This window comes from Aulostomus chinensis, chromosome 23, assembly GCF_037954235.1.
Source record: "Aulostomus chinensis isolate RoL2024-O1b breed Wild chromosome 23, RoL_Achi_v1.0, whole genome shotgun sequence".
Taxonomy (NCBI): Eukaryota; Metazoa; Chordata; class Actinopteri; order Syngnathiformes; family Aulostomidae; genus Aulostomus; species Aulostomus chinensis.
In genome coordinates this window covers 11,287,714-11,301,872 of record NC_141342.1, presented here as the reverse complement: position 1 = coordinate 11,301,872, position 14,159 = coordinate 11,287,714, and the positions used below count along the sequence as shown (strand labels likewise).

The 14,159-nt window shown below is 42.4% G+C and overlaps 1 protein-coding gene across 5 annotated transcripts in view; it reads left to right on the top strand.

The window, feature by feature from the left end:
* Positions 1–14,159, top strand: part of ankfn1b (ankyrin repeat and fibronectin type III domain containing 1b) — a 159,764-nt gene that overhangs the window by 132,679 nt on the left and 12,926 nt on the right. For all 5 annotated transcript variants that reach the window (XM_086194516.1, XM_086194515.1, XM_086194514.1 and 2 more), the window contains 6 exons: positions 4,211–4,430; positions 4,786–4,993; positions 9,554–9,751; positions 10,829–10,942; positions 11,084–11,181; positions 12,537–12,627. In XM_086194516.1, the coding sequence (XP_086050642.1) occupies positions 4,211–4,430; positions 4,786–4,993; positions 9,554–9,751; positions 10,829–10,942; positions 11,084–11,181; positions 12,537–12,627 (929 nt within the window). The remainder of the gene's footprint in view (positions 1–4,210; positions 4,431–4,785; positions 4,994–9,553; positions 9,752–10,828; positions 10,943–11,083; positions 11,182–12,536; positions 12,628–14,159) is intronic.

The window sequence follows — 14,159 nt, the reverse complement described above, 5'->3', positions numbered from 1 at the left end:
TTTGACAAACATCTTGCTTTGCCACCCACGTATGCACTTCAGTATTAGAGATGCAGGATAATGGCTTGAGTTATGTCACTGTTTTATACGGTGAGAGACTGCTCAACACAGTTATATCAATTATTTGTTTGTGGTGTCAAAAATCTGGAAAGTGAAAAAACATCCACTGCAGTTGATGTGCAGACAGACGGCACCAAAAATAAACTTCTGGCTGAGGTACTAAAAAAAAAAAAATCATGGAAAAAGTTTATTCATTTAAGTCCCTCTGGATCTTGCTTTGTTGAGGAAACAAATAGGAAACTTGAATGGACATTAAGGATGGGAGTGGAGTTCTCTGAGGTGCCGAGAAAGTAAACTCTAAACAAACATGCTCATGAAAAGTAGACATTTTTTGAGGTGCGCTCAAGTACTTTTGAAGCCAGGCATTTCAGATCATGTAAAACTGAAAGTTACTACGTTCACCAGCTAAAATGCTTGTGAAATAAGAGATTTTGAGCTACTGTAACTCCCTGCCCCTTATAACCGTGATGGTACCTGAGGACTGCCTATCTTCTGGTCATTCACACGCGTTGCAGTCAGAGCTTCAGGTACACCCTGTACTGTGATTAAAATTTCTTTATTTTCTCATTTTACAGCAACAAAGTAGATTATGTTGCTTACAGTCTGCCGGAATATTTGTTACAATGCTGCTGAAACCCGCCAGATTTGAGCTAAATGGTTAAGCAAAAACAATGGGGGAAATTACAGGTTGCCATTTCTGCGGAGCTGTTGAGATATATATGCTGGAAAAACCTTTTTAATAACAATTTTGCATTGCATTTTACATATCTTTTGCATTATACAACACTAGCTGCATTGTATGATAACATTTTTATAGTTTATCATTATTATTGTTCATATATTTTATTTCTTATTTGGTGGCTCAAGGAGTGCAGTGCTGTAGCGCCCTCTATTTGCCAGCCACCAATGTTTGTAATAACTAATTTGGACAGCAATCTCTAGAATGTCCTTTCTAGGCACTTCCATGTTTATCACGTGTTCACGCACACATAGCTAAAGGTGCACCATAGTGTAACGCAACATGTAAACCCGCATTGTTTATAGCTTCAATAAAAGTTCCCATTTATATTAAGCATACCTGCATTATTCACTACATCTGTCCAGTTACGTTTAGGTAGAGATTTTGCCTCTATGAACTCACCCTAACATTAAAAGAAATTCCACTCTAGAGTATTTGCATTTGCAGAGACCCTGATTTGCATCAACAAATGTAAAAAAAAAGGCATTACACCACATGAGAGACAGAGGGAGAGAAACCAAATCCAATTGTGTGTGCGCGCGCGCGTGTGTGTATGCATGTGTGTATGCGTGTGTATATGTGTGAGTGAGCTAGCGAGAGAGAGAGAGAGAGACAAGAAAAAAAAGGTTTCTAGAGGAATGACAAAATGAGAAAAAAATGAGTCAAAGAAAGCCCACTGGTGATGATGATGAAGAGGGAAAATATGTATCTGTTTCTGACAAAACTGACCCAGTAGAGCTCAACAGAAGTAAAGTAGCTGTGGATAATTTTATTGCTAGCTCATCACGATGCGCTGGTTTTAAAATGTGGGTATCAGTCTTGACAGTTGAAGCGACTGTGTGCACAGTTAATCCTGGGCTGTTGAATTCATGCTCTCGCTCCTCCGAAACCTCGTCATTTATATTTTGCAACATAAACTTTCCACTCAGCTGCCAAAACGCAGATTTACTCTTGAGATACCCTTCTGCCCTCCATTGTTTTTGGCTGTTACGTGCATATTTGTGGCTCCTTCTGAGCTTGCATAAAACTCACACAAGCGCAGCCATTTCAGCAACACTGGGACCACTTGGAACTATCCTTTGTTGAAATCACAGGTCTTTTCCCATCTTGATTTTTGGTTGAACAGAAAGTTAATGTCTAGACTGCGTCTGCATGCTTTATATATTATTTACATGTGACTCACTGTCTAGAGAAGCAAGCTGTTGGTGTAAACAGGCTGATATAACCAACAAAGGGGATGCTGTGTGTATGGTGTTAATTGTCTGTTAGGGTGATACAGTCTCCTTGCATGATTGCAGACTTGGTGCATTTGATGTGGGATTCATCGGGGGCCAAACATGGAGCTTGGCATTTGGTTTGAAACTTTCCCAGAACAACTGCTTCCTGCTTCCAAAAAGTGGTAAAACTGTAGGAAAGTGTGTGGATTTTGTGTGTGTGTTTGTCCCACAACGTGAAGACTGGCTGCCTTCTTTGGGACAAAAAGACAGTCCATAAAGTGCATTATATTAGTTTAAAAGGTGAAGTCACGTGTTCTTTTTGTCTTTTTTGCAATATATTTTTTTACCTTTTAATTCCAAATCATTTCTCTGAATTACTTGAGAGCATGATTGGGTGGGCTTTTTATATCGCCAGTGCATGAGCTCTTAACTTTCCCAAGGGTAGGCGAGTTGTCATTGGCGAATTACATCACAATCTCACATGTAGGATGCAGCATCTCTTTGAAAACACATTCACACACACACACCACACCGTACACTCCCTAATGTCGTCAGAGAATGATGGGGCACCGTCCTGCCGACAGAAAAAAAGTCGTCTGTTCCATCTCAGGCAAATAACAATAAGCCTGGGGCTGGATTCCAATGGGCTTTCTCTTTGAAATGGGATACGGCACACGCATTACAAATATATCTCTTGTTTTATCTTCCGGGCCAGGCCCATGGAAAAATTATTCCAAATACCTGCCACGCTTTATCTGGAACCCTGGAATAGGTTAGACCCAGCCGGGAACATGAGGATGTCTAAAATAAGGTGTCTATTACGGGATGGAGTGGAGATGGATGGGACAGAGCGGGAAGGGACGGGGATCGGGGGTATTTTAGGTGTATCGGCTTGTGAAAAAGGGCTTGTTGCGGGGGCTTGGGGCTGCTTTAACATCTACAATGTGTGCCGCTGTCAGCTGTTGTACGAACTGCATGTGTTGGGGGAGGGTTTGTGTGTGTATGCATGCTCGTGTAGGCTCACACGTCCATAGCGGAGCCGGAATATAAATAACATTTTTCCTACAGATGTTCTCAACTTGACAAATTTGTTCTTGGCCCCTGTGATACTTCTTGACATATGGCATGATTGCCCAGCCTGACTCAACCTTTACTGACTTTCTTCTACCCCTGTTCAAACCGTTGCTTTTTAAGAACAGCATTTACATTTTTGCAGTTCAGCTGATGTTTTCCGGAGGGATGATGATAAGAAAGCACTTCTGCTAGACCTATATGAGAATGCCTCTAAAAAAAAATTAGATGAAACCTGTTTGAAATATTTTTTAGAATGGATTTTTGCCCATTTACACCTTTCCACTTTAGAAAAATTGCATAAAGGAACATGGAGGTTTCTGGCTAAGAAGTGAGCGAAAAAAGAGAGAAAATGGACTGGAGAGAAGTTGTGACGTGTTAGGAGATGACGGGGAGGTGATAAGGAGATGAAAGAAAGGAAGCAAGCGAAGGAGAAAAAAGCTGTTGAAGTCTTCATTTATCTCTCCGCCTCGATGGCAGCTATCACAGTCTGTCGCCATCACCTCTAGAGTCTTGCTAACATGTCCTTCAGCGGCTGATCTACATGGTTCCCATGTTGGGAATGGCGAGGGAGCATAGTCGTCATACCAGTGATGCCAAGACACAAGGTGCAAACGCTGATCTGTTAGAAACTCATTAGAAAAACAAGACTTTTAAGAGCAGCATGGGCAAATCAACTACCAGGCTGCCTTTGCCAGTGCAGGATGACTTACATGGCACTCGCAACTGAGAGCTGACAATGCCAACATGGTGCCCATCTGGCAGGTCAATGTAATTTATCACCATGCCATAGATCAGTAGTTGTCAGCCAGGTGTTTGAAGCCCTCCCAGGGGGCTGGAGATCATTTTGCTTGATTGTATTATTGATGCAATTGATATGATTCTTTTTTTTGAATATTCCTCTGATAAACTTGTTTTTCCTGGTATTTCTGATAACCTGGCAAAACCAGAATAAGGAATTTTTGGGTTTTGGGTAAGTGGATATCAGTGTGTTGCCTATTGATTTGATCTGCAGTTGATTTACATTACAGTGTGAATTACCTTCAGTTTTCTAAATGTGCAGAGGAGAGTGTAAATGTAGTCAAGCTTCACCTTGTCTTCTATCCACCTTTTCCTCTTCCAGGGCTGATTCTGCCAAAATGACGCAGCCCATGAGGGGGGACCAGGCCCACCAGCCGGTCCCAGCCCGCAAGTCAGCCAGCCTGTCCTCGCCAAGTGCGGCTCGCCGCCTGTACCGCAACTTGTCTGGAAAGTTCCGTGTGGGCACCAACCCCCCTGCCTTGGAGGACAGTGTGGTGTCAGGACGGGGAGGAGAGAAGGAGAGGCTGCGCAAAACCACCATCGTAAGTCAGAGAGAAAGTAGGAAAAAATAATAAGCACAAGAACATTGTAGTCTAAAGATAGTCTGGGAAACAGTGTTGAATGGCCATAGAATATCAGGTAGTAGCATCTCTCTCTCTCTCTCTCTCTCTCTCTCTCTCTCTCACACACACACACACACACACACACACATTCTCATCTCTACTAATGCGGAGTTAGAAAACAAGCAATCAAGAGAGAATTGTGGATTTGTGTTGGACCAGAGATTTGTACGTTTTTGGAAAAGTCAAAATTTACTGATATAAGTTAAACGGCCCAAACTTCCCCAAATTGTAATATTCTTATTGAACTTCCCGTAAACTTTGTTTTGTGTTCCAGTTCCAGAGTAATGAAGCTTTGTTTGAGGCAGTGGAGCATCAAGAGTTGGACTTGGTACAGCTGCTTCTCTCCCAGTACAGTCTGGAGGAACTGGACCTCAACACCCCAAACAGTGAGGGCCTCCTGCCCCTCGATATCGCCATCATGACCAACAATGTACCAATGGCCAAGCTGTTGCTACGAGCTGGTGCCAAGGAGAGCCCCCACTGTGAGTAAAGCTTCATTTACAGTTGTGTTAATGCCGTAGGTACCTGTCGCTTCATAGCCTACGTGGTAGCTGGAGCCAGGGCTCGAACCCGGAACCTTCTTGCTGTGAGGCGACAGTGCTGACCACTGCACCACCGTGCCGCCTTGTAGTGTAACATTTTCTATGCATTTCCAGACCATCTCCACCTCTGTTCTCAATTAATTAGTTCAACCTCCAAAACGATTTGCTCCATTTCACCCAACAATGTTGGAAGTACAAAAAGAAACTCAACACTTTGACAAGCCCAATCTCCAACTAGTGTTTATGGGGTGTAACTGCAGCGTAACAGAGTCAGACCAATGTCGAAATATCTTCTGTTTTGGGTCCAAGTAGACCCAAAGCCCAAGTCAAATCAAGCCAATGGAAGAGGACCTGCCTGTGGTAGCTTCACAGTTTAAATATTTTGAATGTTTCCAAAAAGAACAGATCAAAACTTCATTTTCAAGGGCACTTTGGACAACACCGACTGTCTAGATGCATCAGCTGCGACAATCAAGCATAGAGTCCACATTCTCTTCTGGCGGGGAGTTCCAGGAATTCAACAAAGATTGCCAAAAGCTAACCTTATTGCTTCCATACAATGGGATAAAGATTATCGAAAGACATTCAAGTTTTCTCCATTTTCTAAAGAAAATATCCAGATCTGATTTTAGGTTGACCACAATGGCAATCATACTGGTACGTGCTCAGTCTCTAACATCTTTTTCCTTGTAGAGTTTGACAGCTTTTTCACATCCCCATTAAGCAGCCCAAATCTTCTGTGATATTTAAAGAGTGAGAGCGGGCATTTACTCACAACTAGTTCACTTAGTCGTCAGCAGAACTGATAGCAGCTTATGTAGCCACCCTGAAGGGAAGCCAGAGCTGCCGCCACGGCAACATCAGATGCCACCAAAGAAACCGCAGGAGTTTCCCAAAGCAACGAGTCACACATCACTCACCACAAAATCTCCTATCGTGCGCATTAGTAATATATTCATCCACACACACTACTGACAAAACTCACAAGCCGCCCTGTTTTCTGCCAGCAGTGAAAACATATTCAACATGATGAAGGGGTGGTAATCGTGATGCAATATTAGTCATATTCCTAAGCACTTTTCACTGTCTATGATCTGCTGAGCCTCTGCTCCCTTCTTCTGTTAATGATTAGAACTCGCCAGTACGGCTCCGAGGCTGTTTGTGTTTGTACTTGTGCGTGCGCGTGGACACACAAACACACACACACACTTTTCCAAAGCTGAGCCAGACGTCTTATAAAGGTATCATTAAATTGAAAACACTTGAATGGAAAGTAGTGTTTACTGAAGTTTGCTCTTTGATTGTGCTCTCTCAACAGAACCCAAATAACTCACGAGAGAGTGTAAGTCATAAGTGTGTGTGTGTGTGTGTGTGTGAACAACTGAGAGAGAGAGAGAGGCAGAACTACAGCACATGAGGAACGTAAAGGCTTGCCTTCTGTTTTATAAGCGTACACTAATCAAACTCCATCTGAGAAGAATTGACATCAAAGACGTTCCTGAACTTTGAAAGCAACTGATTCTGATGCTTATTGATTTGTGTTTGACTTCACAGCGCGTGGTTACCAGAGAGACAGGGGAGGGCGGATAACAACAGTCAAACAAATTCTCTCGAGCAACTTAATAGTCCCATTATAAATCCCTCAGTGGCTCTCAGTAGGGCAGAGCTTCTTAAATGAGCTTTTGAGGAAATTGAGAAAACACGTTTCTCAGTCTAGAATGTCTTGAAAAGTAAATCAAAATTAGTTTAGCAATACCAGACATAGACCAGAGGTCTCCGCCTACCATAGTAAGGTATTTCTGAATCCCAAGTAGTTACTTGGACAGCTACAAACAAACACACGCCCCCTTACATTTAGTCAACGGCACGTCTTACCGGAAATGATGAGAAACGAACCGCAGACATAACCAATGACTTACCAGCACAAAGAGAGCTTTTGAAAATGTAACATTAGTTGTAAGTGTTTGACCCGGTCAATATGTTTAGCCACAAATGCGCAGGAGTTGTCTTCAGTGACAGCAGCTGGTCTGTTCTATCGATGCAGACGTTGCTGGTAGGACAACATTTACCAGTGCACGACTGCAGCACATCACCAAACCTTTGGATTGGTTCTGTATTGCAACTTTAGAGAATTTTGTCAAGCATTATGGGCGAAGTATTTAAATTATACAAAATAGTGATATTGCAGTATGTCATGATAATTCCTCTTGCTATATAGTATCAATAGGCCAGTACAGGTGTCGTGAAGTGATTCAGCCCATTGCCATTTTGTCTTTGGCATCTTGTCATTTTGAACTTGTCTCAGTTGTCACATTTTTTTAAACTAACACCACAACACAGTCTGTAAGTACATAATTCCCACTCTTAGGGAGTACTGTATTTCTTGTTCCGTTACACAGAAATCATAAGGTATAACAGATAAATTGGCTTCACTGTAGCTGTCCCTCGATTAAAAAAAAGGAAGTGGACGGCTTCAGACGGATATTAATTCTCTATTTTCATCTGCGTATAATGAGCACCTTGAAAACTGTGTTACACGCACACACAAAAATCACTTCATTTACAGTTTCATAGTTAATAGCGTAAAATCTTTTATATCACCGGTACATGTTTTGATAGTAAATATACAGAGTAAACATTCCAAATACTAATAGAAGTACCATATCTCATGAGCAAAATCAAATACTCATACAATGAATGCACTGTAATTTGTATTATTTGACAGTTCTGGTTGATTCAGTTTCTCATTCATAAATTGAGGGTTATGCACCTCACTCTGTTTATCAAGGGAGCCAATTTTAGAAAAGTGGTGTGGGTCAAGCCTTGGACCAGTCTAAAGCAACGTAACTGTTAAACCATGAAGCAGTGGTAGAAGGCAATGCCACATATTCCTAACAGAGGGCAAATTTACGTCTCAACTTACTCATTGACCAGGAGAACAATACACCTGCACAGAAGACAGGTGAATAAAAAGAAAAAGCTCTGCATGCTAACAGGTTAGCAGGCCCAGCAACACAATGACAGAAGGACAATGAGGAGGAAGGAAATGCCCAAGGGAAGTGGCGCAGCCTGATCACTGCCCTGCTGGCACTACGATTTTAACGTTTAGTCAGTAGGTGGCAGTCTAGTGTCATTATCTACTATCAGTTACGCTGTGTTTGAGTTACCTTAGAACTCGAATGTCAGAACTGGGATTGACATCATGCCCAAGTTGACTGTGTTCCAGTAGACAGCCGTTGATAACAACAGTATTTAACGCGTATAAATATCGTAGCAATGTAAAAAAAAAACGAACAGTATCACGTGCAAGACCGCTTTACTATTCAAAATTAGACATGAAAATGCCAAAACGTTATGTTTTGAATGCGTTCATTTGACGGATGCGTGGTACATCCACTTTGAATTGTGAGTCCAGGGTTGAGATTTCTGTTTGGGAAATTCTGGCTTTCTACTTGAACTGGAGCGCAACCTTATAATCACTGTATCGTGGTACTGTCGTTATCACGAGCCAAGTATAGCGATATTATTTTTGTTGAGTTACAGCTGATTCCAACCCTTAATCATCTAGAATATGCGAGTCAATCCTCGAGTCCAAACAGCCTTTAGAAGCTGTCCTCGTTAGTAGAACCCCAAATTTAAAACCCGATCCCTGGAGAAGCGTTACCTCTTATAAAAGTGACAAACTTGAGTTGAAGTCAGCTCTTAAAGAGGAGACACTCACATTCAAAGAGAGACTCAGAGCCACTAAGGAGACACTAAGAGAGCTGCAGAATTAAACACCCAGATGGACATTTTGACACGGAGCTTTAAACTTACTGTCAACAGTGGAATCTAACGCTCAACAGTGGAATCTACAATGAACAAACACAGACCACACAGACTAAACACAGACTCACACCAATCCCAAACACTTCACGAATGACCAGCCACCAAAGAAGTACAATATGCTACTGTCCTCTTGTGAGTGTAACAGCTTTACATTGCATGTTACCAACTTTTGTTTATATACAAGATTGGAATCTTTAATTGGCTCATACACAGCTAACCACTAACCACATTTGAATATATTTATTGGATGATACATCTCATCTACTTCTGTTCGGTGTTGAAGTAAAAAAAAAAAAAAAATTGTTTTAGTAACACGTTACCCCCTTTTAGAAAAAATATTCCTCTGATTCAGGCTGTTTGAAGCTGCGGTTTATGATATAAATAGATAAAATTGTTCCACGAGTTTTGCAGAAAAGTAGTTTGGCAGAGTGAAATGATGCTTTGGTATGAAGAATACTTTTTATTGCCCCATTTTCCGTGTCATTTTTGTTAATGCTGTCATCCCCAAAAAAGGACAGATAGTTGAACGACGCTTACTGAGGAAATGCAATCAATCACATGTACTGTTTTATGTTTGAATATCCAGCATTTTTCTGCATGTCCATATAATTTTGACATTGACCATATGAGAAGGAAATCTCTTCAATCAATCCATGTTTTACATTTCTTTAGTTGTGAGTCTGGAAGGCCGAGCCGTTCATCTGGCGACCTTGGTGCAAGAGGCTGAACAGCGGGTGTCTGAGCTTCAGGCCCAAGTTCGCAGCGAGGGTCCCGGAGAGCGAGAGGGATCTGACCGGGAAAGGCAGCTGAAGGCCTGGGAGTGGAGGCTGCGGCTCTTCAGACGCATGCAGACGGGCTTTGAGCATGCAAGTAAGGTTTCAAAATAACTTTGATGGTAGTTATAAAGATTTCTCACATGCTGAACAGTTGAGGGAAGTTTTCCCCCGTCTGATCATTCCAGTACACCAGCAGTCAGTCGTCTTTTGGTTTTCTTTTTCTTTTCTTTTTTTCTTTTTTTTTTTTTGCACCCGCTTTCTGTGCTGGCACTCTGTCTGGGCTGAGATAATGGCTTCCACACTAGGATGCCTAGCACATGACTGCGTGTGTGTAATCATAACACGCTTGTATTCCTCCTTCAATTTATTTTTCTTGTGACACATTTTGTGGCAGGAAAAAAAAACTCCCTTACACCCATTACTTTGATTTGAAAACATCTTTTCCTACTTATTCAAATTGTCATTTAACTTGATAACATGATTCATGAAACATGGGTGTAAATCAACATGCCAAAATGAAGCTGATGTCATTTTATTCATTATTACAAGCATGGTTTAGCCTAATTTCTTCATGCATGTTTCTATCAGTACTGTTTTACAAATATCAGCAGTTGGTTTATTGAGATAAGAACTCAGTTTTCCCATCGCTTCTCCCTCTAACAAGGCAACATTAATCTCCTCAATCCACGTCAAAGCTGGTAATGAAGCTCATTAATGAGTCAAGTTTACTACCCAATCAAAATCCTGATTAGTTTGTTACTCTTTTTCCAAAAAGCCTAAAACAAGCATTAAAAAAATGGTTGCCATTTCCATCCGCCTTTGCTTACTCATGCTAATGGAAACACAGCGTAAGATAGCCTTGTCATCCAGTGATTGAGTTGACATTGTGTGAAGGTCTTATTAAACACGTCAGTTATTGCTGTCGCTCCCATCCATTACTGACTAAATTGCCTCAATTTCACAAGCATTCACTACACAAAAACTTTCCTCCTGAAACTGAGCAACGTATTGTGCGACAGACCGAATGATGTCATCACAGCAAACCTGCAAGTGTCATTTGAGCTTGTCATGATATGCAGGATAGGATGGAAGTCTGCATTTTGATCACCCGTCTGTCCGTCTGTCTCACTGCAGTAACTTTGCCATCTCGCTCATCTGTTTCTCCACTTAGACCCACCGGACGCTCCCAGTGTAGTTCAGCTGTCTGTCAGCAGCAGCACCAGTCTGAGGGTGGATTTCCAGGAACCTCTCTGTGTCAACTCTGCTGTGGTTACCAAATACAAAGGTCAGTACCCAATCAAGTTCTACTCATGGAACCAAACATTTCATATGACAAGGTGTGAATGAGATGTCAAGTGTTTGCTGTCTGTTTTTATGAGCGAAAGTCATAGAATTGTTTTGTAGTAACTTATATTTTTGTTTGCAGTGAGCTGGAGCAGCACTCCTTCCTTCAGCTCGTTGCTGGGGGAGTTGGTGGTGGAGGACACCACCCTGCTGCAGTGCAACATCACTGGACTCACCTCTGTAAGTGATGCCGGAATTTCTGAATCAGCAGTCGGGTTTCCATCAACGTATTTTCATGGGCGATTGGAAGAATTGACTCAGAAAAGGTTGATGGAAACAGTTGATGGAATCTTCAATTTCGCAAAAAAAAAAAAAAAGTGTTTACATTTGCTTGAGCAAAACAGGAGGTTGAAACCCCTTTTTTAACAAGCTTGCAAAGGCTGCTTTCTTCTTGGTTTTTCACAAACTTTGCCTTGTGAGGAAAAAAAAAAAAAAGAACAATTCTATGCCGGCCAGCTGAATTTCATTCCTCAACATCTCTCTCCATTTCACTGGTAGATGAATGGAGTTGGCCAAGTCGACCTCTTTTTCTTCTTTGTTGTGGCCGTGTCTAACGTTGCCTTTACTGCCATGTTATGGTGAAGAAAACAGTTTATGTACTCCAAAACATTCAATTGGAACTCTTTCCATTCGAACTTTGCTCGAAATTTCAATGCAAACGTGACTTGTTTGTTTCATCAGGATGAAATGTTTCCAAATGTCTCCTACGGGATGCAGCAGCCACTCTTCAAAGTTCAAGAACTTTCTGCATTGATGGACTATGTACTTCTTTCACGCTCTATGAGGTAGTTTATCGGTGACAAAGCAACACAAAGAACCACTAAGCTCTCGCTTCTCCAGCTGTTGGTGTTGACAGATAAAAAATTTAAAAGCTATTCTGCTGCATAAAGAACCCTGACATTATTTACTCTCAGGCTTGAGGCATTTGCTCGGGCATCACTTGAAAGCATTTCCCAAGTGACTCTTCTTTATTGAATAAATCAAACTCAACTCTCAAGTTGTTGTCAATATCCGTCCTGACTGATAGGGTTGACAGAGTTATGACCCTGTTACGAACACAATTGGAAAACGCAGCATTTGCTGTTTGAACGTCTTGGCTCCTGACCCTTTATAAACAACAGTTGCAAAACAGAGAAACAAAAAAACAGCTTGGTAGCCTGCCACCTGATTTATGTTTGGCTCTTTTAAGCCGGCGTGTAGACAAATGGACGCTCCCTTAGTTGTTTGTGTGAGTGAAACGCCTTTCCCCTCTAAGATCCCTGCTGCCAGCCGAAGCTCACTCTTGTCACATGACAGGGGTCAAGGCGAGGTCAGGAAGTGTCGGCGGCTCTTTGATTGATCTGGCTGAGAAAGGGTAGACAGAGGCCGGCTGTCTGCATACTGGGCACCGAGACAGACAGAGACCCTTCGCCCTCCACACACAGGGAACTGAGGATTGACAAACATATGGTTTTACACATAAATAGATAAACATCAGTATGTGTGTCTGTGTGTCTGCCGTCATGCCTTAATTGTCCCATGTCTTGTCCTTCCAGGGCACCTACTACTATGTCCAGGTGTCAGCCTACAACATGAAGGGCTGGGGTCCGGCGCTAGTTTCAACCCCTTCCTGTGCCGCACCTTCCAGTAAGTCTCCAGTTTGTGTATGTACACGCACTAAAGCACTAATGTGTAACTGCCAGTTGACAACACTTTTCAAACAAGTGTCCCTGTTGGCTCACCTCGTTAAATCATTACATACAGCATGAAGTGCGGATGAGTGTGTGTCCCGAAGTTTTCCCACACATTCAGGGGCCTCGAACATTGCGTCATTTCTTATCCGAAGGTCTGATTCTGTTGTACCAACGTCATTCTAACGCTGCTTTGACATCATTAGAGGGGGGGTGACAGCTGGACGGTCCTTGGCCAACAGGCTGAGTGGGTTTTGGGACCCCTGCTGCAGACGTCAGAGAGTGTAACCATAGCCTTAGGATGGTGTTTGGGGCTGGCTGGCAGAAGAAGCTGTCTGGGTTCAGCCAAGAAGTTAACCGTGAAGTCATGTGCAACAACAGCTGAGGTGTTGACTCACCACAGCAGCTTTGACCCTCTATCTATCTATCTATCTATCTATCTATCTATCTATCTATCTATCTATCTATCTATCTATCTGTCTATCTATCTATCTGTCTATCTATCTGTCTATCTATCTATCTATCTATCTATCTGTCTATCTATCCGTCTATCTATCCGTCTATCTATCTATCTATCCACTGTATCTATCTATCCATTTATCCATCCATCTATCTATCTATCTGTCTCTAGCTGTCTGTGTGTCTGGTGCACATGTCTGCTGTGATTGTCTCGGCACACTCGTAGCACATCTGGGGAACACATGAACATGTTTGTCCTCATCAGCACACCGTGTTTTTCAGCAAGTGTGTGTGTGTGTGTGTGTGTGTGTGTCTTCATTTTAAGAGCCTGGGCTTTCCCTCTCTCTCTCTCTCTCTCTCTCTCTCTCTCTCTCTCTTTTTTTAACTGTCCACCTTCCTCCCTCTCTCCGTGCTAATTTCGATGTTGCATGTTTGTGTTTTCCATTTGGGCCTACCACTGGAAATATTTGCATGTCTGTGCTGTAGCGCACGGCGCGGCCCCAACAGTGGGGGCCTTATACCGGGCCGTGGACGCCCATTAAAGGGCCCGCTTGTCCTGTCAGGACAGGCACCTTTCCGGGAATAGAGCTCACCGTGTTTCAGCCCCACGCGCCCTCCGGGGGGCTCCGGGAGAGGGAGTTGGGGTGAGGGTGGTGGGTGATGGTGGTAGGGGGAGAGGGGGAGGGTGGGTTATCGCTGACACATCCTCCTGTGAGCAAATGAGGGATGCTGGCTTGCTAACAGAGAAGGGCCGCTTTATATGAAAGTTTTTTTTGTGTGATTGTGATATATATAATGTGATTGTGATATATATAAAATGTAGTTTTTTTTTTTATATTATTCTTACGGTGGAAGGTAGTTGCATTTTGTTGACATGTTAGTAAATTTCCCCATATAAATAGAAAATTGGACAAAAGAGTGAGATAAAGGTGTAGAGGTGTTTGCTTTAGGAGGTGTGTTACTTTGCGCACTACCGCCATGATGTTTGCATGTCTGTTTACGTGCGTGTACATACTGATTGTACCTGCA